The sequence below is a fragment of the Diadema antillarum genome, unplaced genomic scaffold (genome assembly GCF_040938485.1).
Source record: "Diadema antillarum isolate AM-2024a unplaced genomic scaffold, OU_Dant_1.0 scf00000107, whole genome shotgun sequence".
Classification (NCBI taxonomy): domain Eukaryota; kingdom Metazoa; phylum Echinodermata; class Echinoidea; order Diadematoida; family Diadematidae; genus Diadema; species Diadema antillarum.
In genome coordinates, this window is record NW_027270996.1 from 783,037 (window position 1) to 810,022 (window position 26,986).

The window sequence follows — 26,986 nt, forward strand, 5'->3', positions numbered from 1 at the left end:
TGTATCCTTTTCAAAAACACGGATTGGTACCATTCAAACTTCTATTTTATCACGTTATTTTGTTTGTTGTTGGAATCATACACAAGTCAGCATGTCACTAGAAATACGGGGGGAAAAGCTTTATACTTCTCGTCAACATTTGGGCAGTGGAGTATGAAGTACAAAATCAATAGAATATGACTCTTGAGAAATGTGCGCGAGAATGACCGCGTGTATTAATTATTGTGGACGTCTCAGATCTGAGACATCTAAAATGCTGGCAGTCTTTCTCAAACACACACAATGACACACACACACACACACACACCTATACGCAGTAACATACGTACAAAATTAAAAGACAATTGTAACAACAAGCCTATCAACCCTGCGATTGGGAGTTGAACTTTGCAGCATAATCTTATATTTATGAGACCGGAGCGACATCCACAGCACCATGCCAGCCTATTGTGCTATACAGCAACGTGCTCACGAATTCAAAAAGTAATCCCCAGTCACGTCGTCCCCAGAAGGATCTGTGAACCAAGGAGCTCCTTGTTTGAACCTTTCCGCAGTCAGCTTTCTCGACTTCTCGCTGGTCTGGTACCGGAGGTGCGGTCTTTCTGAGTCCACCGCCTCTTCAACAACATCGACGATTTCGGACGCTGTCTGCGCCCCGCCGGCGACCGTCAACATGGTCTCCCTGCGCTTCCATATCATCCTGTACATTTCGCGCGTTTTGTCGTCCACCCTGGGATCGTCCATCTGCTGGAGGAGAACGTCGCTCACATCTGGATTGGTCAGGACGTCGGTTTCAACAGGTCCTGGTTGTACATTGCTTACCCTGCAAGAGAGGGAGAGGGGGAAGGATAGAGAGAACAATTATGATGGAATAATGGATAACATCTATTACTCGTGTACCCTACCATACAAGCTTGTACCTAACTAGCAAGAGTGAAAAGAAGCGTGCATAATAAGAATCATAAATATCTTTATTTCTTCGGTATTTTAAATCGCGAGCTTTTTAACTATAACCATCGTGATATTAAGACTAGAGATTGTAATTTGTCATCACTGACAAATTAAGGTGATCCGATTTTTGTTTAATCAATGATTCGAGTCCTGATTGCAATAGGCATGACCATACAAGTTCCATCTGTGTTTAGAGACATTGGCCGTGTGGTGTTTGCATTCTCATTTAGCAAAGGGAGTCATATCTGCCATGTTTGGTACCAAATTCTGCATACACTATAACAAAGAAACAGCAACAAGTACATATGACTTTTGACCCACCTTTGCACTCCCAAGATTGCATCTGATGAAATAGTGGTTATTTTGTGAAATGATTCTCGCGACATCGTCTATATAATACGTGTGAAAAATATGGGAAAGATATAAGGACAGGTATTCACCAAGATACAAGATGAAACATTTATGACCTTTGACCCTAATTTACATATCCAAGATGTCCGATCTAGTAGTTGTTATCTCATTAAATAATGTACGTGACATGAACTAAACATGTGGGGTGATAGGGCGTGTTTTTCTTGAGTTATTGCAAAGGAAGTTGCAGAAAGAAAGAAATATCTCAATACATAGAAGATAAGCTTTAATTTCGACCAAGTTTTTTTTTTTAACGTGATGCCGACAACGTATGAAAAAACGAAGGGCACGGTTATGGTAGCGTAAAGTCTCAGCTACAACATATTAAAATCTGGGAGAAATTCACCGAAGGGTAAGTGAGCTAGTGCTCGATAAAGACAATCATGTCAATTTTCACATTTAAAAAAATTCCCTCCCATAGAGATAACACGTCATAACGAAGATACAAAAGAAGTACATATGACCTTTGACCTCAATTTGCACAGACAAGATGGCATCTGAGTAAAAAGTAGTTATTTTGTGAAATGATCCTTGTAACATGGTCTTTGCGTGTGCAAAATATGGGAAAGATAGTACAGGTATTCACTAAGATACAGGATGAAACACTTATGACCTTTGACCCTAATTTACATACCCAAGATGGTGTCTGATCAAGTAGTTGTTATTTTATGAAATAATTTACGTGACATGAACTTAACATGTGCAAAATATGGAAGTGATAGAGGCCGTTTTTCTTGAGTTATTGCAAAGAAAGTTGCAGAAAGAAAGAAATATCTCAATACATCGAAGATAAGCTTGAATTTCAACCAAAATCTTTGACGTGATCCCGACAGCGTATGAAAAAATGAAGGGCACACTTACGGTAGCGTAAAGTCTAAGCTACAACATATTAAAATCTGGGAGAAATTTACCGAAGGGTAAGTGAGCTAGTGCTCGATAAAGATAGTCATATCAATTTTCATTTCCAGAAAAACTGCACTCCCGTAGAGATAACACGTAAACTGGTCAAATTTGACAAGATTACTTTCAATCCATTTTTACGAGGTGATACCGTTATCCAATCAAAACTTTGTAATTTTGTGTTTGTAAGAACATTAAATAAGCTACAATATACTGAAATCTGGGTGAAAATTGACAAAGGACTAGTGAGATATGCTCGAATAAACTTGAAATTTGATGACGTCATTTTGAAAATTCACTTTTTTTACTTTATTAAGAAATTTGATATCTTTTGATCATTTTGTCAGCATTACCACCCCATGAAATGACATGTACAACTCATCAGCTTTCAAAATATGTAAAGAAAATGGGGGGTCACCGTCCATCCTGACGAGTAAAATCGGATTTAAAATTGGCGGTTTTTTGGCATAGTTGCACTGTATATCGCCATTGACGCGCGCGCGGAATTTAAACTTTGATTGGCCCGTATGACGTCATATTGAGTCGGATCGACTTGAAACTTGGTAGAAATATTCCTTGACATTTCAGACATTCGATCCGTGCGATAAAACGGGAAATTTCTATTGCATATGAGCTGTGCGTGCGTATATGCGCGCGCGCGTACGCGTCCGTCGATTTTTTTGAAATGCTGTAAATGACCTGAAACGTGTGCAAAACAATTTTGAGGTTGATTAGAACATGTTTAAATTTCAACGCGCGCGTACGCGCTCGTTTAGTATGAACGTGACCAAATTTTATGAAATATATCAATAGACCTTGACTTGAACTATATGATATCTTAATTTCATTCAAAAATTTCGTTCCATTAATGAGATATTGATGTAAACGTGATTTCAGATAATGACGTCATAATGACGTCACGGTCAACTGATCACATTGATACACTAGATCTGTCGTCCTTAGGACATGATACATACATGGTATAAGTTTGAAAGTGATAGGTGGGGGACTTTTTGAGTTAACCGCTGCACAAGATTTGAGGAGAAAGAAATAAAGAAGAAGAAGAAAGAATCCGTACAGATACAATAGGTGATCCGAGAGGATACTCGGATCACCTAATGATGATGAGTAACGTTATGACAGAAGTAGCAGCGGATGTAAGATAGTTGCTGTAATATTGCTTCTGTTGTCATGGATGCGTACGCTCTGTGTATTATGCATATGATTATCTACTGAATTTAACCGGTGAGAAACTTTCGAAAAGACGTGAAGTGGCCTGATAAGTTGGTATAAGGGCACAGCAACTGCAACATTATGTCAGTATTAGGTGATCCGAGTATCCTCTCGGATCACCTATTGTATCTGTACTGAATCTTTCTTCTTTATTTCTTTCTCCTCAAATGTTGTGCAGCGATTAACTCAAAAAGTCATTCACCTATGACTTTTAAACTTATACCATATATGTATCACGTCATAAGAACGACAGATCTAATGTATCATTGTGATCAGTCAACCATGACGTCACTATGACGTCATTATCTGAAATCACGTTCACATTCGTATCTCATTAATGAAACGGAATTTCTCAATGAAATTTACATATTATATAGTTCAAGTCAAGTTCTATCGATATATTTAATAAAATTTCATCGCGACCCTGGTAAACGAGCGCGTACGCGCGCGTTGAAATTTTAATATGCTCCAATCGAGCTCAAAATTGTTTTGCACACGTTTCAGGTCATTTGGAGTATTTCAGAAAAAATCGACGGACGCGTACGCGCGCGCGCATATACGCACGCAAAGCTCATATGCGATGAAAATATCCCGTTTTTTTACACGGATCGGATGTCTAAAATGTCAAGGAATATTTCTACCAAGTTTCAAGTCAATCCGACTCAATATGACGTCATACGGGCCCGTCAAAGTTGAAATTCCGCGCGCGCGTCAATGGCGATATACAGTGCAACTATACCAAAAAAAACGCTAATTTCAAATCCGATTTTACTCGTCAGGATGGACGGTGACCCCCCATTTTCTTTACATTTTTTGAAAGCTGATGAGTTGTACATGTCGTTTCATGGGTTGGCGATGCTGGCAAAATGATTAAAAGATATCAAATTTCTTAATAAAATAAAAAATGTAAATTTTCAAAATGACGTCATCAAATTTCAAGTTCATTCGAGCGCATCTCACTAATCCTTTGCCAATTTTCACCCAGATTTCAGTATTTTGTAGCTTATTTAATGCTTTTTCAGAAATATTGTAACACAATTTTGATTGGATGACGGTTTCACCTCGTAAAAAGGGATTAAATGTAATCTTGTCAAATTTGACCAGTTTACGTGTTATCTCTATGGGAGTGCAGTTTTTCTGGAAATGAAAATTGACATGACTATCTTTATCGAGCACTAGCTCACTTATGCTTCGGTGAATTTCTCCCAGATTTAAGTATATTGTAGCTGAGACTTTTTGCTATCGTAAGTGTGCCCTTCATTTCTTCATACGATGTCGGAATTACGTCGAAAAACTTCGTTGAAATTAAAGCTTATCTTCGATGTATTGAGATATTTCTTTCTTTCTTCAACTTTCTTTGCAATAACTCAAGAAAAACAGCCCCTATCACCCCCATATTTTGCACATGTTTAGTTCATGTCATGTACATTATTTCATAAAATAACAGCTACTTGATCTGACACCATCTTGGGTATGTAAATTAGGGTCAAAGGTCATAAATGTTTCATCCTGTATCTTTGTGAATACATGTCCTATCTTTTCCATATTTTTCACACGCAAAAACCATCTTACATGCATCATTTCACAAAATAATCACTTTTTGCTCAGATGCCATCTTGTCTGTGCAAATTGGGGTCAAAGATAATATGTACTTCTTTCTGTATCTTCGTTATGACGTGTTATCTCTATGGGAGGGAATTTTTTTAAATGTGAAAATTGACATGACTGTCTTCATCGAGCACTAGCTCACTTACCCTTCGGTGAATTTCGCCCAGATTTTAATATGTTGTAGCTTAGACTTTGCGCTATCGCTTTAAAGCCCTTCGTTTTTTTTCATATGGTGTCGGGATCACGTCAAAAAACTTGGTTGAAATTTAAGCTTATCTTCGATGTATTGAGATATTTCTTTCTTTCTGCAACTTTCTTTGCAATAACTCAAGAAAAACAGCCCCTATCACCCCCATATTTTGCACATCTTTTGGTTCATGTCACGTACATTATTTCATAAAATAACAACTACTTGATCGGACACCATCTTGGGTATGTAAATTAGGGTTAAAGGTCATAAATGTTGCATCCTGTAGCTTGGTGAATACCTGTCCTATCTTTCCCATATTTTGCACACTTGTAGACGATATCGGAACAATCATTTCACAAAATAACCACTTTTTCCTCAGATGCCATCTTGGGAGTGTAAAGGTGGGTCAAAGGTCATATGTATTTGTTGCTGTATCTTCGTTATTCAGTGTATACAGAATTTGGTACCAAAGATGGCAGATATGACTCCCTTTTGTAAATGAGAATCCAAACATCACACGGTCAATGTCTCTAAACACAGATGAAACTTGTATGGTCATGCCTATTGCGATCAGGACTCGAATCATTGATTAAAAAAAATCGGATCACCTTAATTTGTCAGTGATGACAAATTACAATCTCTAGTTGAAAGTTTCGTTCTTACCAAACGTTGGAATGCCGCAGGGACATTGCTAAGCATTCAGAGAACCCCTCGAGCGCAAACTTGGTAGACCCATACATGTCGTAAAACATCACGCCTATAGGAAAACGCAGACGATGAGAGAACAACGTCATATTCCATTCACTGTGACCTTATTCATCAAGAGCAGCTTAGCGTTGAAGCATAAACATTGATTCCTAGTAGTCCTTCCTCCCCGGCCGTCATTTTTATGACTTAGAGGTGCTACAGATGGAGCGGCAACTCTTGGTAATCCATGCAAACATGTTTGGGTTCTACAGCATTGCAATGGGATGTCTAAAATTCATCCACGTTTGGCACCACTCTAACTTCCAAGACAACATTTGGAAACAAAGAAAAAGTTTCCCTTTTCTTTAAGTTACAAGCTGTACTTCAGCGTATTTTTTTTTTTTTATGGACTACTGGAATTTGTTAAGAACATGTTCAGGAAAAAAATTTAGTCATACACACACACACACACACAAAAAAAAAAGGTTGTACACACGTATTTCTGCTTTCCTCGTGATGCACAAATCTGAAATGAAAATTTGGTTCTCTCTGCTTCAGTGATGGGCACATTTGCGCGTACAGCGTACTAGTTTCTTATCTTTCTTTCTGGCATATTTGATCTTTCAAATAATATTCTCCGCTGAAGCGCATTCCAGTGCATTTTTCTACTTACTGATGCCAAAAATGTTACTTTCTACACCAAAGTTTGATTTGAAGCTTCTATTCAAAGCACAAATATTCGTTGTCTGCTCATTCAAAGAGCGGCAGGAAACTGTAGCAAGGGGGAGGCTTTTTGTACAAAAGTCTCGTACATTCTTCCATCTGGAAGAACTCTCTTTTATTACCCTATAGCTCATCGCGCGCCTATTCATAGCCCTGGATCAAGAGAGACGTAGTTGGTAAAACATCTTTTCCCCAAGGATGAAAACATTGGCTAGAAGTTGTGCCAAGCGTGTTTAGACAAAGAGACGAAAGCCAAATTACCCACTCTACAAAAGCGCTTCTAGATCAAGGGTGATAAACTAAATCAGAATAAAAAAAGCACACCAGTCTGGAAAGAAAAGGGCATTTCAGCGGACGTTGAGTGAAGTGCATGAAAAAGAATAACAAATATAGACATCATAACCTGTTCCGTTCACTTAGTTTTACGATGTATTTCTAATTCATTGTAGCAGAATAGATCATGTCACGAATGACTCACTATTTAAATATGAACAAGATTTGACACTGTCGCTATTATACTACAACGTCGAAGTCATTTGTTTGGTTGATATGTGACATTGCTCGATTACACGTCAAGAAACATGTCATCACCACGGTGAATACATTATTCCAACGGTCTCGAAAGGCTTCTCACCCATAATTCCCGACAATGAAGATATGTTGATTATCCGACCCGACCTCCGCCCCTTCATGTGCGGAATCACTTCCTGGGTCATCCGAACGACCCCGAAGAAATTGACGTCGAACATTTTCTTGAAGGTAGAAATGCTCGTCACTTCTGCGATATTTATACCGGAAATGCCCGCGTTATTCACTGGCGGAATAAGAAGAAAAATTTGATAATGGTATATGCAATTCAATTGAAAAAAATTCACTATTAAATGGCCAAATAGACCGTGATAAGAAGAGTAGGGTCAATCAAGCAGGGGGAACTCTCTTGAATCTATCATCTAAGAAAATAATATAGTTTTGAAATTGTACAGTTTGGAATACTTTCACGTAACAATGAATTTTGAATAAAAATGGGGCAAGATGGTGTCTGATATTCCATCGCAATACCTCATCATTCTTCCAATGTAAGAAAATTTTGATAAGAAGTGACGACAGCTTCACATGACTGGCAAAAAAAAGAAGTAGAAATGACAGATTGAAAGTTTGATGACATAGCCAAGATATGTTGATGGTGAAGTCAATAACTATACTAAATATCAGAAGTACCTCCATACAAAGTTTCGTTTAATCTTGGACCCCATAATACAGAACTTTCTCCAAGTAGTCCTACATTGTGATACCAAATAGTGCAAATTTCATGACAATAGTACTGTGAACCATTGCCACAATATGGGGAAACAGTGAAATTTTGGCACCTTCTCTTTGACAAAATGATGTCACACAAAGTTGATTAAGGACAGAAGGACTGAAAAACATAATGCCTCCGACGATTCGTGGCGGAGGCATAAAAAAAGATACCATCGCTGAATCGTAACGATTGCTTAAAATGTCGATGGTACTGACATTTTTATTTGTTTTTGTCTTGAATTATTATTCTCGTGGCATGAGAACGAATTTCTAACTAAATTCCGTTGGGCACATGTATTTTGTAAGTGAAGTTCTTTTTTACTTTAAGTTGGCAATGACCTCTTGAGGAAAGGATTGTTCATGTTCCAAATAGTATTATTTAAAAAAAAGAAGTGATTATTGACAACACTTCATGTGCAAACGTAGGGTACAGTGTACCTATGACATACCTAATACATCTATTTGTCCGTGTGTATCCAAGATATGAGAGACCGTTTCCACGATCGTTTTTTCCTTTGTGACGTCAAGTTCTCGGATGAAGAGGGTTTTATTGAGGGTGTTCCCTGCCGCCGCTTCCAGTTGGTCTTTCTTGGACATGTTCCTCATGGTCGCGTAGACGATCAGCGGCTCCTTGGCGCGCTGGGCCAGTCGTTGAGCGGTCACCAACCCGATACCGGAAGAGCAGCCAGTAACGAGCGCTATTCGAGACGCCATGATTCTGGCAAAACAAGATTAATCTTTATCACAGAGATAGAGTCCTTTCGTTTGTCATGGTATTTTTTTGTTTGAATAACTGAATTAATGAATATATGTACTCACGCTCCACTCTCCACACCAAACTGATGACCCCGATGCGATTGGGACTACGTGGTTAGAACAGCTCGATCAATGTCGGCCTATACCGGGTGATCATAACAGGTCTAATAACGCATTCATTGTTGCAGGTATCTCAGCTCATGAAACAGCTCATAGCTGAGAAAAAAAAAACTAGAAAAGGGAATATTTTGCAGTTGTTCTTGCAGAGCCTCCCACCGGATGTAGGGGCCTATACACCCAATTCTTTGTTCTGCAAGTGAATCCTCATCACTGTTTGACCGCATGTGCACCGACAATAGCAGATAGGATCGTATCAGTGCAATTACCCCCCCCCCCCCCCCTCCCCCGGCAAAATGTTGGTTAGTGATATAAAGTTAGCGTAAAGATTAGGCTTCGGGTTAGGTTTAGGGTTAGAGTTTGGGTTAGGGTTAGGGTTAGGTTCAGGATTAGGTTCAGGGGAAGGGTCCGGGGTATTTTGCCCGATAGGATCATTGAAGCGCACGTACAGCCCACCGGAGCGGGATACCATGTTATCCATATCAGTTCCCCTCTATCTGGAGGATCCGCTCAAGCGCAAGGCGCTGACTTTGTGGGTAAGATGGCCTCCTTGACAGAACTTGTTTGCCAACTATCAATGAAGTCCTATCAGGCAACTACTGTTACGCAGCCGTTTATAGGGAAACGAACGTCACCTCACTGCATTTCATATGCCGTAACAAAAGTTTACACCAAAAGGGGTGGGGGGGGGGGGGGGGGGGGGGGGAGGGGGAGGGCGGTCGCTCCGTGTTTGTCCATGCAGGTACACGTATATTACGTAGAAATGATTTGCCATTACATATTCGCAATAATCACAACATTGATGTATTCAAAGTGGAGCTAAGAAAGCACATTTTATGCTTAATTTACGAAGTAGTAGTTTGTTTATTTTACCATGTTTGTTTCTTCTCGTTGATTCCGATTTGTAGCATTTTCAATTTCACTTCTTTCAGGCGATTTGTGCACTTCTGTAGATTTGTATTATTGTTATTATTATCATTAGAATAAGGGTATATTTGATTTTTACATCCGAGGCTTTTTTAAAGGGGTATGTCTTTATTTTCTCTCTTTCTCTCTGGAATCCTAATTAGGAAATATCTTGAAAATCATAGGAAAGAAAAATATAAAATCCTGGAATCAAATTCCTGAAATCCACCCTATACATAGCTTTGAAAGCTTATTCCTCAATGCAGGATTATTTCATTTCAGAAATAGGAAATTATAGGAGATTTTAGATTGAAAATTTTTGAAGTACCGGTAATAGAAACATTGGCACATAGACTGGAATGACAGCTTACCTGAGAAAAAAAGGGGTACGTTAAGCAATGTTCCGGATTTAGGGGAAGTCGGGATGGGGTGGGGTCTCTAAAAGCCTGCGAAAAGCCCGCGAAAGGGGGGAGGGGTTCAGAAATTTTAACAATCCTGAGATATATGGGGGTGGGCGGTTTCAAAGGGAGGGAATGAGCATATAGGCGTATCCAAAATGATACTGAGTGAGGGGCAGGGGCTAAAAAGCCGTACTCACATAAAAGGACTAGGATTGATCAAGAGGTATACAACATGAAAGACGTCATATCTTTCTTGTGCATATATTTCATGAAATTTTCAAATGTGTCTTGCTTTACTTGAGGCAGAAGAGGCATGAGTGAGACCAATAATTAATGCAGGTATATTTGTTAATAATTTGTTAATAATAATGGTAATAACAGCAATGATAATAACAACAACAATAACAATAGTGATAATAGTAATAATCCATTGTATTCCTTAGGAAGGATAGCATCTTAAGTGTAATTACCATTGCTCCTATACCAGAAGGTCCTCATTACCCTTAAATTGCCAGGTACTAGCTCATTTACACACCTGGGTCAAGAGGAACGTATAGTGGGTAAATTCTAAAAAGGTAAATGTTTTCAATGGGAATGTTCATAAAATGTATTCATAAAATTACCTGATTAGGCTTTGATTGTAAGTTGTATATTTTTTCGGTCACTCTAATGAATATGAGAAAGGAAACTTACCAAAACCAAAATCAATGTCTTTTATTATTCCAGCGCCCCTTTCATTCTCTATCTGATCTGATCCCTATCTCTCTCCTTCTCTCTCTCCGGGGTACGACGGAATGAGTGATCTACCAATGAGTCACGTGAAAGGGGTAAACTGTAAAGATCTGCTACCTCGATAAAACTGGTACAGAGATGAGGTCATTTTCCATCGACCCTTATCATCCCGTGACGAGACAGCCGTGTGATGTCTGCACAGAAGGCCCATCGTTCTGTACACGAAGATATGCAGTGTATACATGATTGTTCCATGGAGCTTGTAGCTCCATGTTGTACGTATAGGCCGACTGATTGTTGCGTCAGTGTGTTCATATGTAATGTTTCATGTACCATTATAGTCATACGATAATATTATGTATCTCAATGGCAGAGCTACCAAGTCTCACGCATTCTGCGTGAGACTCAAGCATTTAGGGTCTGTCTCACGATCTCACGCATGGCACCCATTTTTCTCACGCATCTGGTGAAGTCTGCAATTTGGGCCAAAAATAAGGAGCATATAGCTCGAAGGATTAGAGTGATAGTTGCAATTGAAGGTATATTTCCCTTTTGCCTTTCAAAATTAGTAAGCACCAGATCGCATCATTAAGAGCTAATAATTTAAAAAAGCTCCCTACCATGGGAGGGGGACACCCTCCTCGTTCGCGCGCGCATGCGCGCGAGCGCCGAGACGCCGAGTCATAAAAATCTCACTCATAAAAGTTTTTTGAACTTGGCATCTCTGCCATTGTCACGCAATGGAGACTAGTACCTCCTTGTTCATGATTATACTGTCTGTACTGCTCATATATACGTAGTCACGTGCACCGGCGGAATTCCGACGTGGGAAACGGAAGGGCGAAGGTCGCCAGCATGGCACGTGTTTCGCATGTATACATCAATATTTAAGCGGTGGAATCTGTGAACGTGCACTCAACCAGGGAGGTGAGACTCACCTCCCTGACTCAACATACTAGCAATGTGGATTTGTTTGTTTGTGTTTGTTCATTTCCATCTGAGAAGATGGCTGGATAGCCCATATTCAGCTATGAAGCTGGTCTTCCATGGGGTCCAGTTGGATGAGAGGTGGAACCACTTCACCGGGTTAAACACCCTGCTCTTTGCAACGGCGTAAATCCGTACTGACGAGGGGGGGGGGGGGGATGGTCACCATCACCACGATTACAAGCCCATAACCGGACCGGCGCAGCCTTGGGGGAGGGGGGGGGGGGGAAGAATCTTGGTGCCCCCCCCCCCCCCCACACGCACACTTTACAGGGATCGGATGTCCCACTCTTTTGCATGAAATATAAAGTGGGAGGAAAGTGGCAGCAAAAATATGAAGACTTTTTCTTCTTGTTGTTGCTTTTTTTTTTTGCTTCTCAGATGACTTTCGGCGGAAAATCAGACCTTAAAAGTATGAAGACATTTTTTGTTTTTGAAATATCTGTGAGAGGGAGCGGAGCGACCGAACGGGGGGAGGTTGTGTATGGGGGGGGGGGGGGTATCCCTCTCCCACACGAGGAAGATTTTGCATTTTCAGACCTGAAATTGAGCGATCTGGTGCACACTTTTGGTGAAATTTTTGTTTTGTTTTTCTTTTAAAAAAACCCAATAGAAATTGAAATATTCACAATATATTATTGAATGACTAAATCGTGGTATTTCAGCTCTTGCTCCGCCTGTTCGACATCACTGTGAAGGCCTACTAAATAGTGGGGCCTATCACCGGCGTAGACAGGCTTTGATCTTAGGGGGAGCGGTTATGAGATTGTGAGGGAGCGAAGCAAGCGAGGGGGGGGGGGAGGGTATGGTAGGGGGTTTCCCCTCCCACGGTGAAATCTTTTTACATTGAAAATTTTGACATTTTACAGTCCAAAAACTGCCGTTTGTAGCTATATTCTTCGCTTTGGAAATTAAGGGGGGGGGGCGCACCGGGCGCAACTGTTGTCAATCACTGGCAGCAACATCAGGAGAATGGCATAGCGATTAAATGCGAGCGAGCTTGAAAATTTCGACATAATACTTTTACAGTATAAAAACTGCCGTGTGTAGCTATACTTCTTCGCTTTGGAAATTAAGGGGGGCCCCACCGGGCGCAACTGCTGTCAATCACTGGCAGCAACATCAGGAGAATGGCATGACGATTAAATGCGAGCGAGCGGAGCGAGCGAGCTTGAAAATTTTGACATTTTACAGTCCAAAAACTGCCGTTTGTGGCTGTATTCTTTTGCTTTGGAAATGAAGAGGGGGGGGGGGCGCACCGGGTGCAACTGCTGGCAATTACTGGCAGCAACATCAGGAGAATGGCATAACAATTAAATGCGAGCGACTGAAGCGAGCGAGCTTGAAAATGTTGACATTTTACAGTCCAAAAACTGCCGTTTTTGGCTGTATTTTTTCGCTTTGGAAATTAAGAGGGGCGCACCGGGCGCAACTGCTGGCAGTTACTGGCAGCAACATCAGGGGAATGGCATAACGATAAAATGCGAGCAAGCGAAGCGAGTGAGCTTAAAAATTTTGACATTTTACAGTCCCAAAACTGTCGTTTGTAGCTATATTTTTCGCTTAGGAAATTAAGGGGGGGGGGGCACACCGGACGCAACTGCCGGCAATTACTGGCAGCAACATCAGGAGAATGGCATATAATGTTTAAATGCGAGCGAGCGAAGCGAGTGAGCTTGAAAATTTTGACATTTTACAGTCCCCCAAACTGTCGTTTGTGGCTGTATTTTTTCGCTTTGGAAATTAAGGAGGCGCATCGGGCGAAAACTACTGGCAATTACTAGCAGCAACATCAGGAGAATGGCATGATGATTAAAATAATGCAAGCGAGCGAAGCGAGCGAGCTTCAAAATTTTGACATTTTACAGTCCCAAAACTGCCGTTTGTAGCTATATTTTTCGCTTTGGAAATTAAGGGGGAGGGGCGCATCGGGCGCAACTGCTGTCAGTCACTGGCAGCAACATCAGGAGAATGGCACGGCGATTAAATGCGAGCGAGCGGAGCGAGCGAGCTTTAAAATTTTGACATTTTACACTCCAAAAACTGCCGTTTGTAGCTATATTTTTCGATTTTGTTCGTCCCACTTTTATGGGGGGAACCATCCCCCCCCCCCTCCCATCGACGCCTCTGCGTATGAGGGTGCTTTTGTTAAGTGAAAGATCTGCTGCATACTCTTTGATAAATTAGGGAATTTATACGTCAATCTCAAAAGTGTACAAAGTCTATCGAAAGGGATCCTGTATAGCGGAGCTTTTTGCATGTTTATGATTGCAATACAACGATCTGGTGCATAGTTCTGGCGATATTTGGACAATTTTCCATTAAGAAAGTTCGAGATTTGTCCTCATCTCGGGAATTGCTTGGGGATAAATGATTTGTCTGCCTAAACACTTCTGTAGGGGCGGGGCAAATGCCCCTTTGCGCCCCCCCCCCCCCCCCCCGAGATAGATTCGACGCCCCTGATCTTCCCTGGGTATGCCCATAGATGTATCCTGAGTCATCAGTCACTGTCGTTTCTCAGGAATGATTCAGGAAATGGAGGGGGTTCAATTATGGCGATATAGTTTTTGTTATTGTTTGTTTGTTTTCGTACATATTTTGCAGATGGTCCCCAGTTACTCGCGTCATAGCATGTTTACATGTAGGCCTATACTATTTGACGTTGTCAACGTCTGAGCCATACCTTACAGTGTATGTCGATGTTACTTTCTTCGCGAGCGAGCGAAGCGAGCGAGCGCTTGAGGAAATTATGTATACATTTTCCTACAAGATAGAATACTGTTCAGCTCTGTTACCTGTCTGAAGGCCGGCGTACAAACGTCATGCAATATGCCAAAATTGATGCAATCACATTTCTGCTTCCTCCATTTTTTTTCTGAAAAAACAGGGGGGATGATTGTACAGGCCACCCCCCCCCTCCTCCATTTCAGGGGGGGGGGGATATATCCCCCCCCCCCCCATCCCCCCCCCCCCCGGATTTACGCCCATGGCTCTTTGCGATGAATGAATGAAGCGGGATCTTTTACGTGCATGAGTTCTTACTCTCTCATACACGGGACCTCCATTTTATGTCCTATCCGAGGGACAGAGTGTGTTGCCTCTTGCTAGAGGGGACGGTATGCTTACACACAACATTGCTCAGTCCAGACTCGGGTTCGAACCCGGGCCGCGTGATCGTGAGGCAGACGCGCTACCGACTGAGCCAACTCACCGTGAAATACCGTCGTAAATGTAATTCATAGTACATGCCGATTAAGCTGTTTGATTCACGTATCCATTACTGTAGGGTGTACTGATGTTATATTCACTACCAATCATACCTGTTTTTTGTCAATCTTCATCCACGTTCCACGTACCGAGAATTCCGTCTCGTTTCTTCTGTGTAGACTTTCAATGGAACAGAAGAACATTGGTGGCAGCCAACATCATGAGAAACATATAACTGCGGCTCGAGTTGGTTTAATAGTCACGGACAATGTGCGCATATTGGGAATACAATGCGTCGAGGGGCCACAGTCAAGGGCAGCGGTACATAATGCAATGTACATGTACATCTATCCCAGGGGAGGTTTACAACACGCGGACCATCGCTGTCTTCACGAACGTATACAACTGTATACAATAGCAGAGCTACCAATTCTCACGCATTGTGAGTGAGACTCAAGCATTTAGGGTCTGTCTCACGATCTCACGCATGGCACATATTTTTCTCACGCATCGGGAGCATAGCTTAAAGGATTAAAGTGAGAGTTGCAATTGAAGGCATATTTCCCTTTTGTGTTTCAAAGTAAGTAAAAAATAGTCACTTACGTAAGCACCAGCTTGCACCATTAAGAGCTAAAAATTGTAAAAGCGCCCTATCGTGGGAGGGCGGACAACCTCATCCCACACCCTTCCCTCTCTCATGCACATGAGCGCGCGCCGAGATGCCGAATCATGAAAATCTCACTCATAAAATTTTTTGAACTTGACATCTATGCAATAGTATCGTTTTGATCTTGATCACAGGTCTTCCGTGGGTTCGTAGAGGGCGAAGTTGCTCCCATGTTGATTGTGAGTGATCGAGAGATAGAGAGAGAGAGAGAGAAAGAAAAAAGGTACTAAAATGATATGACGCTTCCATTAAATAGAGATTTACCCCACTGTGGATTTAGTTTAAGGACTGACGGTACTGGTTGAGGTGAGGATTCAGCTTGTAACGTTTTGCGAGATATTTAGAAACCATGAACTCTATGAATTGTGAAAACTGCATACAATTAATTCTAAGGGGAATCAAAGGGAGTTCATTTGATGAAAATCGGTTTTGTAATGACTGAAATATTCAAAAACAAAGTAAAACAAAGAGATCCTAACAAAAGTCGTAGTCTATCAGTTTTATTAGGATACCCCTTATTTGGATATCTCAGCCATTTCAAGACCAATTATTTTCATCAAATAAACGTTGAATCCTTTTTGGAATTACATGGTCTTTCATATTTTAGAAGAGGTTTCCCAGTATCTCACCAAAAATGTTATAAACCCGACGTTAGGTCTCAACCAGAACTCAGATCCCTTTAATGTGTATAAAAGTGTAAAGGAGTTGCTTTTTTACCGAAAGACCAAGCACTGTATATATTTTTGGTGAATCTCTCTCTCACTCTCTCTGAATACAGTATTTGACGTTGCGCTGAAGCTAACCAAAATATCGTGCATCCAACTTCATTGTGGAAAACTGTATATCATCACGACGCTAATAAGGTCTGAAAAAAAATCGTGGTGTTAACTTCAGTTTCCTTATTTCAACTTGCGTATTGTTAAACGTTCTACTGGCGATCCCCCCTACCCACCCCCTTCGAATGGGAAGAAAATCTCCGTTCGGAACCCTCGATTAGAAATTTATGGGGTTTGTTGTGAATCTTCCTCAAATCAGGTTTTCCGTTTTTCATTTTATCAGCTGAAAGTGCTCTCCATTTTTTTTTCAGAGTCATTGTAGTGCTTGTGGTTGGGTCAAGGGTCAATAGTACTTTTTAAGCCCTTATACCGAATACCCCCATGGATTTTGCTTAACGTCTCTTCTTTATTTCTTTCCTGTCATTTATAATACAAGAATACGGCAAATTTTATCTGGTAATTCTACGTTATGCATTATTTATTTAGCGAATTATTAGTTTTATGGGAAGCACGCGATACCCATATATCCACGTTGGACAGGGAAGTGTAGGCCTACGAGAGTTCATGTTGTTCAACAATGTAATTTTGCCTACCTCGATCGCGATAAAATTTCACTACATAATGATCACCACTTAATTTGACAAAGCTTCATTACGACTCTGAGTGCGTTGTCAGTCTTCTTAAATACTATACGGTGCGCACTGTGTTCAAAAACTTTAAGACATACCCTGTGGCAGGGATTCTTACATCGGAAGTACCACATGAAAATTATGTGGCACAAATCCGTTATGGCATAGTCAAATCCTGGAATAAAAACCACCGAATTGCGTAAATGCTAATTGTAAGCAACTTTTGAATTGTATGACAATGATGAGGAAAATCATTTTGGTCTTACCTATGCCAAGAATATCGACTCTTCGAATTAAGCTCAAAGACACCTCTGTCATACATATCTTTTTGTTATCTTTATTCATTACTTGTAAGGAACATCAAACCACCGACAAAATTTTGGAAGCACTCGAATAAAAGATAAAGCAACAATTTATAGTGCCAGAGGACTACCTGCAGGATATTACGATTTCTACGTCGATATTTTCCCCTCTGGTTTGGTCTGGTCAGTACAAGTGGAACAAAGAGTAGCGTCTCAAAACAAACAACAAACACACAACAAACATAGGAACAAATACTAAGAAGACCTAATTAAGCATTGTATAACAATATCAACATTTAATAACCAAACTGAATATTACAACTTAAAGGGGATGGCTACTAACCGATCAGTGGGAATCAGTGGGAATGCTGGGGGATGATTGTTCCAATTCTTGTGGGATTCATTAAGAGTACATCATATATCTATTGTTGTGTGAACATTATTTGCTTCAGAACGGTCTCATATTCAAGTGATGTGCAGTTTAATGCCCCGTCACTGTACAGGCATGCTAACCTGGAAACATCAAATTGTTAACATTTTGTATATTTAACAATAATTGATATTGATAATTCTGATTAACATTTTCAATTTAGTTATTTTTATTCCTAACTCACATTTTATAGCTATTACATACAATGTATTTAGAAGCACTAAAGTTGTTGTTTTTTTCATCTGCAAATCCTAGCAACGATGCTAAAATTGAACATGTCTCGATGGTCATCATCACGTGAAGAAACCCAGCACAAATGATATCAGGTGCCAGTATATCTTTCATTTCAATTTCTCGAATTTCATTGAGCTGGTGTGAGGTTAGTTCCTAAATAGTTATTCATGCAAACGTGGCTCTATTCTACAGACGATTGGAAGCTTGAAAGTAGCACTCAGATGTCCAGATAATCAACTTGTCATGTCGAAATCCAGTAGGAAGGAGATCTTATAGGAGAATTATTGATCAGAATTGGATCCCGTCGTGTCTACATCCTATGGAATAGATCATTACAGATGACAAGATCTCGGATCTAATCATGTCAACACACTGTAGATGAGAAAATCAGAAGAGATGATCAGATGACAATATATTGGATCTCGTCATGTCTACATCCGTATGAATAGATTAGTAGATGACAAAATACCAGATCTTGCCATGTCTAAATCCTGTACAAGAATGATCAGGTGACTATTGATCTCGGATCCCATCATGTCTACGTCTTGTAGGAAAGATGACCAGAACACTAGAGCTTGGATCTTACCATGTTTACACCTATTAAAAGAGATCATTAGATGACAGCATCAAAGATCTCGCCATGGCTACAACCTTTACAAAAGATGGTCAGATGGTTATAGATTAAAACACTCTTAAGGTTCCATACACACGGGCTGCAAAAATCGCGGATACGAAAATCCAAGGGGCACTCATTGAAAGGGGGTTGTAAAGGTAATTCAAAACATTCTCCACCCATCGATACTTCCCCTTTTACTAAACAATCTGCAGGCACATTACACAAGCCAACAAAGAACCACTATGCGATTTGGTATTCTAAAGATTCCCATCAGGCAATGTCGGAGTAGTGAATAGGACGTACATAGCAAAGTCTCTTGCAAATTATTCATTATATCTGACAAATTTGAGTATCCTGGCCTCTCAAGACGACCGCATTACTATCATGAGCCAGTCAATCAGGAAGCCGCTAGCGAGAAAAGCAAAGAAAGACGACTCTGGACCAGAGAAGGCAGGAAACACCGCCGCTGCTCTGCAACCCGCATCGCCTAGGTCGCCATCTTCTACAGACCACGGGGCCTCGGCCTCAGCTTCACCCGAGGCTCTCCGCCAAGGTGCTCGCCGGAAAACTGCTACGGCTCCAGCAGCCCCATCGACATCAGCAGCCCAGTTGGATACATCGGAACTCCCATTCATCAATGAGGATGACGTAACCACACCTGCTGGCATTGCTCGGTACTTCAAAGCCGCGACAGCTAACTTTGAAAAGATGATACAAAGAGCCGTGTCTTCTTTGATCGACAACATCAAGCAGGTGGAATTCCAGCTGGGATCAGCCATTGACTATGAGAGCCGGCGAGTCACTGAGGTGGAGTCGAAGTACATGTACTCTCAACTGGAGAAGAGAATGCAGGCAATGGAGAAGGAGGTCAGCGCTCTGAGGTCAGAAGTTGCCAAGCAACAACAGGAGATCAACAAGAGCGAACGCTTCTCGCGGAGAAACAACATCCGGGTCATCGGGATACCAGAATCCGCCAATGGTGAGGAGGATTGCGTCGCCTTGGTTGAGAAAATAGTCCGGGAGAAATTCGCTATGAACGTCAGGGTCGAAAGAGCGCATCGCGACGGGAAGCCCGCGAAAGACCGTCCACGACACATTGCTGTTCAAAACGCTGTCTTATCGCCAGAAAATCGAAATCATGAAGGCTCAGCGTGAGAAACTAGCGAACGAGCGCTACTACATGACGGATGACCTAACAGCCGATGACCTCAAAGAGAAGCGCAAGTGGTCTGCAAACGTACAGCAGCTGTACGACTCCGGGGTCAGGCTACGCTTCTACGCAGGTAGATGGAGAAGCAGAGGAGGAGCGCCATACGAGTTCAACTTTTAGATGGTATTGTGATCAGCCTATATCCAACACATACTCTAACAATTGTATCAATTATGTTATACTCCCTGTCTCTTACATTATTTCAACTCAGATCGTATTATGCGAATGCACTGATATATTGAGAATTTGCTATTTTTCCTTTAATTCTTTGCCTATCATTGTCAAAACTCCCTATAATATATACATGTACTACTCCATCAGTATACTGATGATTTGTCTCATGTACTAAAACTGCCTTTTATATTTTGCCATTAACACTTCAGAATCTATCTTTACAATGATACCTGACTTAGATAATAATGTACAACCACTCATAAATTGTAAGTATTATTTGCCGGATGTATTCAATCGTATACTTTTGTAAATGTTCCTGATAAATTTGGTTTATTGCATTGTAATGCCCGGAGTTTAAGTAAGAACTTTGATAATGTCACTGATCTGTTGACAAATATGTCTTTTTCTTTCTCAGTAGTTGGAATCACTGAAACTTGGTTAAACACCAGATCCCCAGACATATATAATATTCCTAATTATCATTTTGTTCGCAGTGACAGACAGGACGGTCGTGGTGGTGGTGGTGTTGCTTTAACACATGTAAGTCTCTGTCCTATAAGGTCAGAAATGACCTTTCATTTGTTCATAATTCCGCAGAATTATTATGTATAGAAATAGACATGGTCAACAGTAAAAACTTAATTGTATGTAATATATATCGCCCCCTAATAATTGTATTGATAGTTTTTTAGAAGATTTTGATGATATACTACATAATCTGAATAGAGAAAGTAAAATTATATGTTTAATGGGAGATTTCAATATAGACCTGCAACAGGATAACAACAATGTCAATCAATTCAAAAGTGTAGTATACTCGAACGCCTGTTTCCCCGTCATCGACAAACCTACAAGAATTGTAGGTAATTCGTCTATCCTTATAGACAATATATTTATCAATGCACACAATTGTCATATTCATTCAGGTCTTGTATATTCTGAAATCTCAGATCATATCCCTGTCTTTGTAATGATTGATTCCCCTCCTCCTCGTAGAAATAGACAATCATTTTATGCTCGTAAATTCACCACTGAAAATGTAGCTAGGTTAAATGAAAATTTGCAGAATGAAGATTGGGAAGATGTTTTAACCTGTGACGATATCGAAAGAGCATATCAGTTATTCTGGGCTAAATTTGAGATATATTTCAACATGAGTATATCTAAGACCAAGGCAGGGAGAAAACGTAATAAACCTATAAAACCTTGGATAACAAGAGGAATGTTGAATTCTATAAATAAAAGAAATATTTTGTACAAAACAAGTCTTTATCAAGCTAGCCCTGAAAATGTTTCTAATTATAAGACATATCGAAATAGATTAACAAGCATTATTAAACAGTCCAAACAAATGTATTTTTCTAAAAAGATAGATAATGCTCAAGGTAAAAGTTCAACTATATGGAAAATAATCAATGAGATTCTCAATAAGAGTAAATCATCATCTGATTCTCAAGTATTTTATAAAGATGGCAATACTGTAAGTAATCCGGTAGATATAAGTAATATGTTTAATGAATATTTTGTGCATATTGGTCCACAACAGGGCTCTAAAATCGATAAGAGTAATTGTGATTTCGCAGATTTTCTGCCACAACCAATAGATTCATCCTTATTTTTAAACCCAACTGATTTTATTGAAATATTAAGAATTGTTTGTGCTTTTAAAAATAGTTATTCTGTCAGTCATGATGAAATCAGCACCAATTTACTTAAGCAGATTATAGGTAGTATTTTGTCTCCCTTAGTCCATATCTTTAATCTATCTCTTTCTTCTGGTATTTTTCCAAGTTCCTTCAAAATTGCTAAAGTAATACCGATTTATAAAAAAAGATGATCCCGCGTGTGTAACTAATTACCGTCCCATTTCTATTCTCTCTAGTTTCTCCAAAATACTCGAGAGAATTATGTATAATAGGTTGTATGGATTTTTGTGTCAGAATGATTTCTTCAATCCTGATCAATTCGGTTTCCGAACCAATCATTCTACTGATCACGCGCTAATGCAGTTATTTGATAGAGTATCGAGTGCCTTGGCAGATCGCAAACATGTAATTGGTATATTTATGGATCTGAGCAAGGCATTCGATACTCTTGACCACAAAATATTATTATATAAGCTACGACATTACGGGGTTCGGGGTACTGCACTTACATGGTTTGAAAACTATTTGTTATGTAGAAAACAATTTGTTTCCTTTGACTCAGTATCCTCCAATACACTAGCTGTAACATGTGGAGTTCCCCAGGGTTCGATCTTAGGGCCGTTATTGTTTTTAATTTACATTAATGATATTTCAAACGCATCATCTATGTTACAGTATATATTATTTGCCGATGATACAAATGTGTTTTACTCACATGCTGACCTAAACCACCTAGATGCTACTTTGAACAATGAATTACCAAAATTATCTACATGGTTTAAAAGTAATATACTGGCACTTAATTTAAGCAAAACTAATTTCATTCATTTTAAATGTAAAAAAGCTGATCTACCAGAATATTAATTGTATATTGATGGTATATCTCTTGAAAGGAAAATATTTAATAAATTTCTTGGTGTGTATATAAATGAAAACCTAAAATGGGATGACCATGTAAAACACATCATTTTGCCTATATCCAGAAACGTTGGCCTGTTAACTAAGCTTCAGTATTTTTTACCAACTCGTGTATTGTTTACCCTGTATAATGCCTTAATTTTACCATATATATCGTATTGCAACATTATCTGGGCAACCCACAGATGTAACACAGACCGTATACTTCTCCTACAGAAAAAAGCAATACGAGTGTGCAGTCGAGCACGCTCTCGAGATCACACCGACCCATTGTTTTTCCAGCTTAAATCCCTTAAGATAAATGATATCAATTTTCTCCAAAAAGCTGTATTTATGTTTTGTCTCAAGTCAAACCTCTTGCCTCCAATATTTAACATAATATTTCGGTCAAATTCAGAGATTCACTCTTATCCAACCAGACAATCCACAAATTTACATTTATTTAACCCCAAAACCGCACTCGCGCATCATTCTATCAGACACTCCGGCCCTGACACTTGGAATTCCCTTCCCATTGAAATTAAAAACATGACCACTATGTATTCATTTAAGAAGGCTGTAAAACTTCACCTCCTTAAGCAGTATTCCCCAGGATAACATTCTGATTCCTTTATTGTATTATAATCAAATGTATATGAATATGTACGTGATACATAATGCATGGATGTGTGCATACATATATCGATTATTTATCTATCCATATTATGAATATGAGTATGTATATGTATGTATAGGATACATCATGTATATATTATGAGCATACATGTGGACGATGTGCCTTACCATTACTGCGTACATAAAACAAGCACGATATATTTTATTCAATGTCAGATAACAATACGTATAAGATATTTTGTATTCACATCATTATTTTCATAGTGCATATTCGGTCATTACTCCGGCAAAGGCAACTCAACGTGTTAACTTTAATATCATTATCATATTGTATTTATCATCATTACTATTATTGTAAAGTAGTTGGAGTGGTACCCATACACTCTGTAACTTTCCCTATTCCCCCTACCCTTCCCTATTTCTCTCTTTCTCTATTCCCTATTCTATTCAGAGTAGGTAAGCATAGTCTCCATACCGTCAAGCCTCGGCTTATTTTGGAGACCCTTCTGGTTAAGTTCCATAAGCTTGTATGTTTGTATTTGTCTTGTATAATTGTACTAAAAACTATGTGTCGATATACTGTTTGTTATAAATGACATGTACATGATCCTATCTGATGTAACGGAATTAAACAGAAATATATCAAATCAAATCAAATCAAATGTTGCATACGTGTATCCTTTTCAAAAACACGTATTGGTACCATTCAAACTTTTATTTTATCATGTTATTTTGTTTGTTGTTGGAATCATACACAAGCCAGCATTTCACTAGAAATACGGGGGGAAAGCTACATCTCGTCAACATTGCGCAATAGTGGCGTATGAAGTACAAAATCAATAGAATATGACTCTTGAGATATGTGCGCGAGAATGACCGCGTGCACTAATTGTGGACGTCTCAGATTTGAGACATCTAAAATGCTGACAGTCTTTCGCGAACACACACACTAACACACACACACACACACACATACACACACACCTATACGCAATCACATACGTGTAAAATTAAAAAGCAATTGTTACAACAAGCCTATCAACCCTGCGATTGGGAGTCGAACTTTGCAGCATGATCTTATATTCATGAGTCCGGAACGATATCCACAGCACCGTGCAGGCCTATTGTGCTATACAGCAACGAGCTCACGATTTCAAAAAGTAATCCCCAGTCACGTCGTCCCCAGTAGGATCTTTGAACCTTTCCGCAGCCAGCTTTCTCAACTTCTCGCTGGTCTGGTACCGGAGGTGCGGTCTTTCCGAGTCCACCGCCTCTTCGACCACATCGACGACTTCGGACGCCGCCTGTGCCCCGTCGGCGACCGTCAGCATGGTCTCGCGCTTCCATATCATCCTGTACATTTCTCGCGTTTTTTCATCCACCCTCGGATCGTCCATTTGCTCGCTGAGAACGTCGCTCACATCTGGATTGGTCAGGATGTCGGTTTCAACAGGTCCCGGCTGAATGTTGCTTACCCTGCAAGAGAGGGAGGGAGGGGGTAGGATAGAAAGAGCAATTACTGGTGTGATGGAATACTGGATAACATACGTCACTAGTGTACCCTACCATACAAGCTTGTACCTAACTGGCAAGAGCGAAAAGAAGCGTGCATAATAAGAATCATAAATACAGTTGTATCTTTATTACTTCGGTATTTTAAATCGCGAGCCTTTTAACTATAATCATCATTATATTAAGATGATGATGAGTAACGTTATGACAGAAGTAGCAGCGGATGTAAGATAGTTGCTTTATCATTGCTACTGTTGTCATGGATGCGTACGCGCTGTGTATCATGTATATGAATATCTAATGAATTTAACCGGTGAGAAACTTTCGCAAAGACGTGAAGTGGCCTGATAAGTTGGTACAAGGGCACAGCAGCAGTATGTGAGCAAGATACGGTAGGATTCAAACTTTTGTTCTTACCAAACGTTGGAATGCCGAAGGGACATGGCCAAGCATTCAGAGAACCCCTCCAGCGCAAACTTGGAAGACCCGTACATGTCGTAAAATATCACGCCTATAGGAAAACGCAGACGATAAGAGAACACCGTAATTTTTTCATTCACTGTGGCCTTATTTATCAATAGTACCTTAGCGTTGAAATACAAAACATGAATCCCTAATAGTCCCCCCCCCCCCGACGACATTTTGATGACCTAGAGGGTAATCCATGCAAACATGTTTGTGTTTTAAAGCATTGCAATGGGATGTCTAATATTCATCCATGTTTGGCACCACTCCAAGACGAAAATTTGGCGACAAAGTACAAGTTTCCCAATTCTTTAAATTGCTAACTGTACTTCAGCGTAAAATCTCAAATGGGGTACTAGAATTTGTTTAGAACCGTTTATGAAAGAATTCGAAGTTATACACACGTATTTCTGCCTTCCTCGTAATGCACGAATCTGAAATGAAAACTTGGTTCTCTCCAAAACTGTTTCAGTGATGCGCACATATGCGCGTAATAGTTTCTTTTCTTTCTGTCTGGCATATTTGATCTTTCAAATAATATTCACCGCTGAAGCGCGTTCCAATGTATTTGTTTTTCTACTTATTGATACCAAAATGTTACTTTCTACACCAAAGTTTGATTTGAAGCTTCTATTCAAAGCACAAATATTCGTTGTCTGCTCATTCAAAGAGCGGCAGGAAACTGTAGCAAGGGGGAGGCTTTTTGTACAAAAGTCTCGTACATTCTTCCATCTGGAAGAACTCCCTGTTATTACCCTATAGCTCATCGCGCGCCTATTCATAGCCCTGGATCAAGAGAGACGTAGTTGGTAAAACATCTTTTCCCCAAGGATGAAAACATTGGCTAGAAGTTGTGCCAAGCGTGTTTAGACAAAGAGACGAAAGCCAAATTACCCACTCTTCAAAAGCGCTTCTAGATCAAGGTTGATAAACTAAATCAGAATCGAAATAAGGCACATTCGCCTGGATAGTAAAAGGCATTTCAGCGGACGTGGAGTGAAGTGCATGAAGGAGAATAATGAACATAGATATCATAACCTGTTCCGTTCACATAGTTTTACGATGTATTTCTAATTCATTGTAGCAGAATTAATCATGTCACGAATGACTCACTATTTCAATATGAACAAGTTTTGACGCCTTAAACACTGCGCACTATTATACAACGCTGAAGTCAAGTGTTTGATTGATAAGTGACATTGCTCGATTACACGTCAAGAAACGTGTCATTACCACGGTGAACACATTATTCCATTATTCTAGCGAAAGGCTTCTCACCCATAATTCCAAACAATGAAGATATGTTAATGATTCGACCTGACCTCCGCCGCTTCATGTGCGGAATCACTTCCTGGGTCATCCGAACGACTCCGAAAAAATTGATGTCAAACATCTTCTTGAAGGTAGCAATGCTCGTCACTTCTGCGATATTCATACCGGAAATGCCCGCATTATTCACTGGCGAGATTAGAAGAAAAAAAGTTTATAATGGTAAATGCGATTCAATTGACACAAAAAACACTTTGGAACTGTTTAAACCCACGAGCACAGCTAATGGTTTTTAGACTGTTCCAAAGTTAAACGAGAGCATCCTATTCTCACAGATACACGAAAGTGGCCTGTGCGTCATTTGTGCTATAAAATGGGCCAGTAAATTCATGAAATACAACCATTTTCCCATCAT

At 40.0% G+C, this 26,986-nt stretch overlaps 2 protein-coding genes across 2 annotated transcripts; both read right to left on the reverse strand.

Moving 5' to 3' along the window:
* Nucleotides 1–468: 468 nt before the first annotated feature.
* LOC139719217 (retinol dehydrogenase 8-like) lies at nt 469–15,335 on the reverse strand. The gene is made up of 5 exons (XM_071630646.1): nt 15,222–15,335; nt 8,452–8,720; nt 7,338–7,517; nt 5,957–6,050; nt 469–823 (listed from the first exon to the last, which is right to left on the reverse strand). Exons 2-5 carry the CDS (start codon nt 8,714–8,716, stop codon nt 469–471), a joined length of 894 nt encoding a protein of 297 aa, XP_071486747.1. The 5' UTR covers nt 8,717–8,720; nt 15,222–15,335.
* A 9,135-nt stretch (nt 15,336–24,470) lies between these two features.
* Nucleotides 24,471–26,678, reverse strand: LOC139719218 (retinol dehydrogenase 8-like). Its single transcript, XM_071630647.1, has 3 exons — nt 26,581–26,678; nt 25,255–25,348; nt 24,471–24,801 (listed from the first exon to the last, which is right to left on the reverse strand). Exons 1-3 carry the CDS (start codon nt 26,660–26,662, stop codon nt 24,471–24,473), a joined length of 507 nt encoding a protein of 168 aa, XP_071486748.1. The 5' UTR covers nt 26,663–26,678.
* Nucleotides 26,679–26,986: the final 308 nt, after the last annotated feature.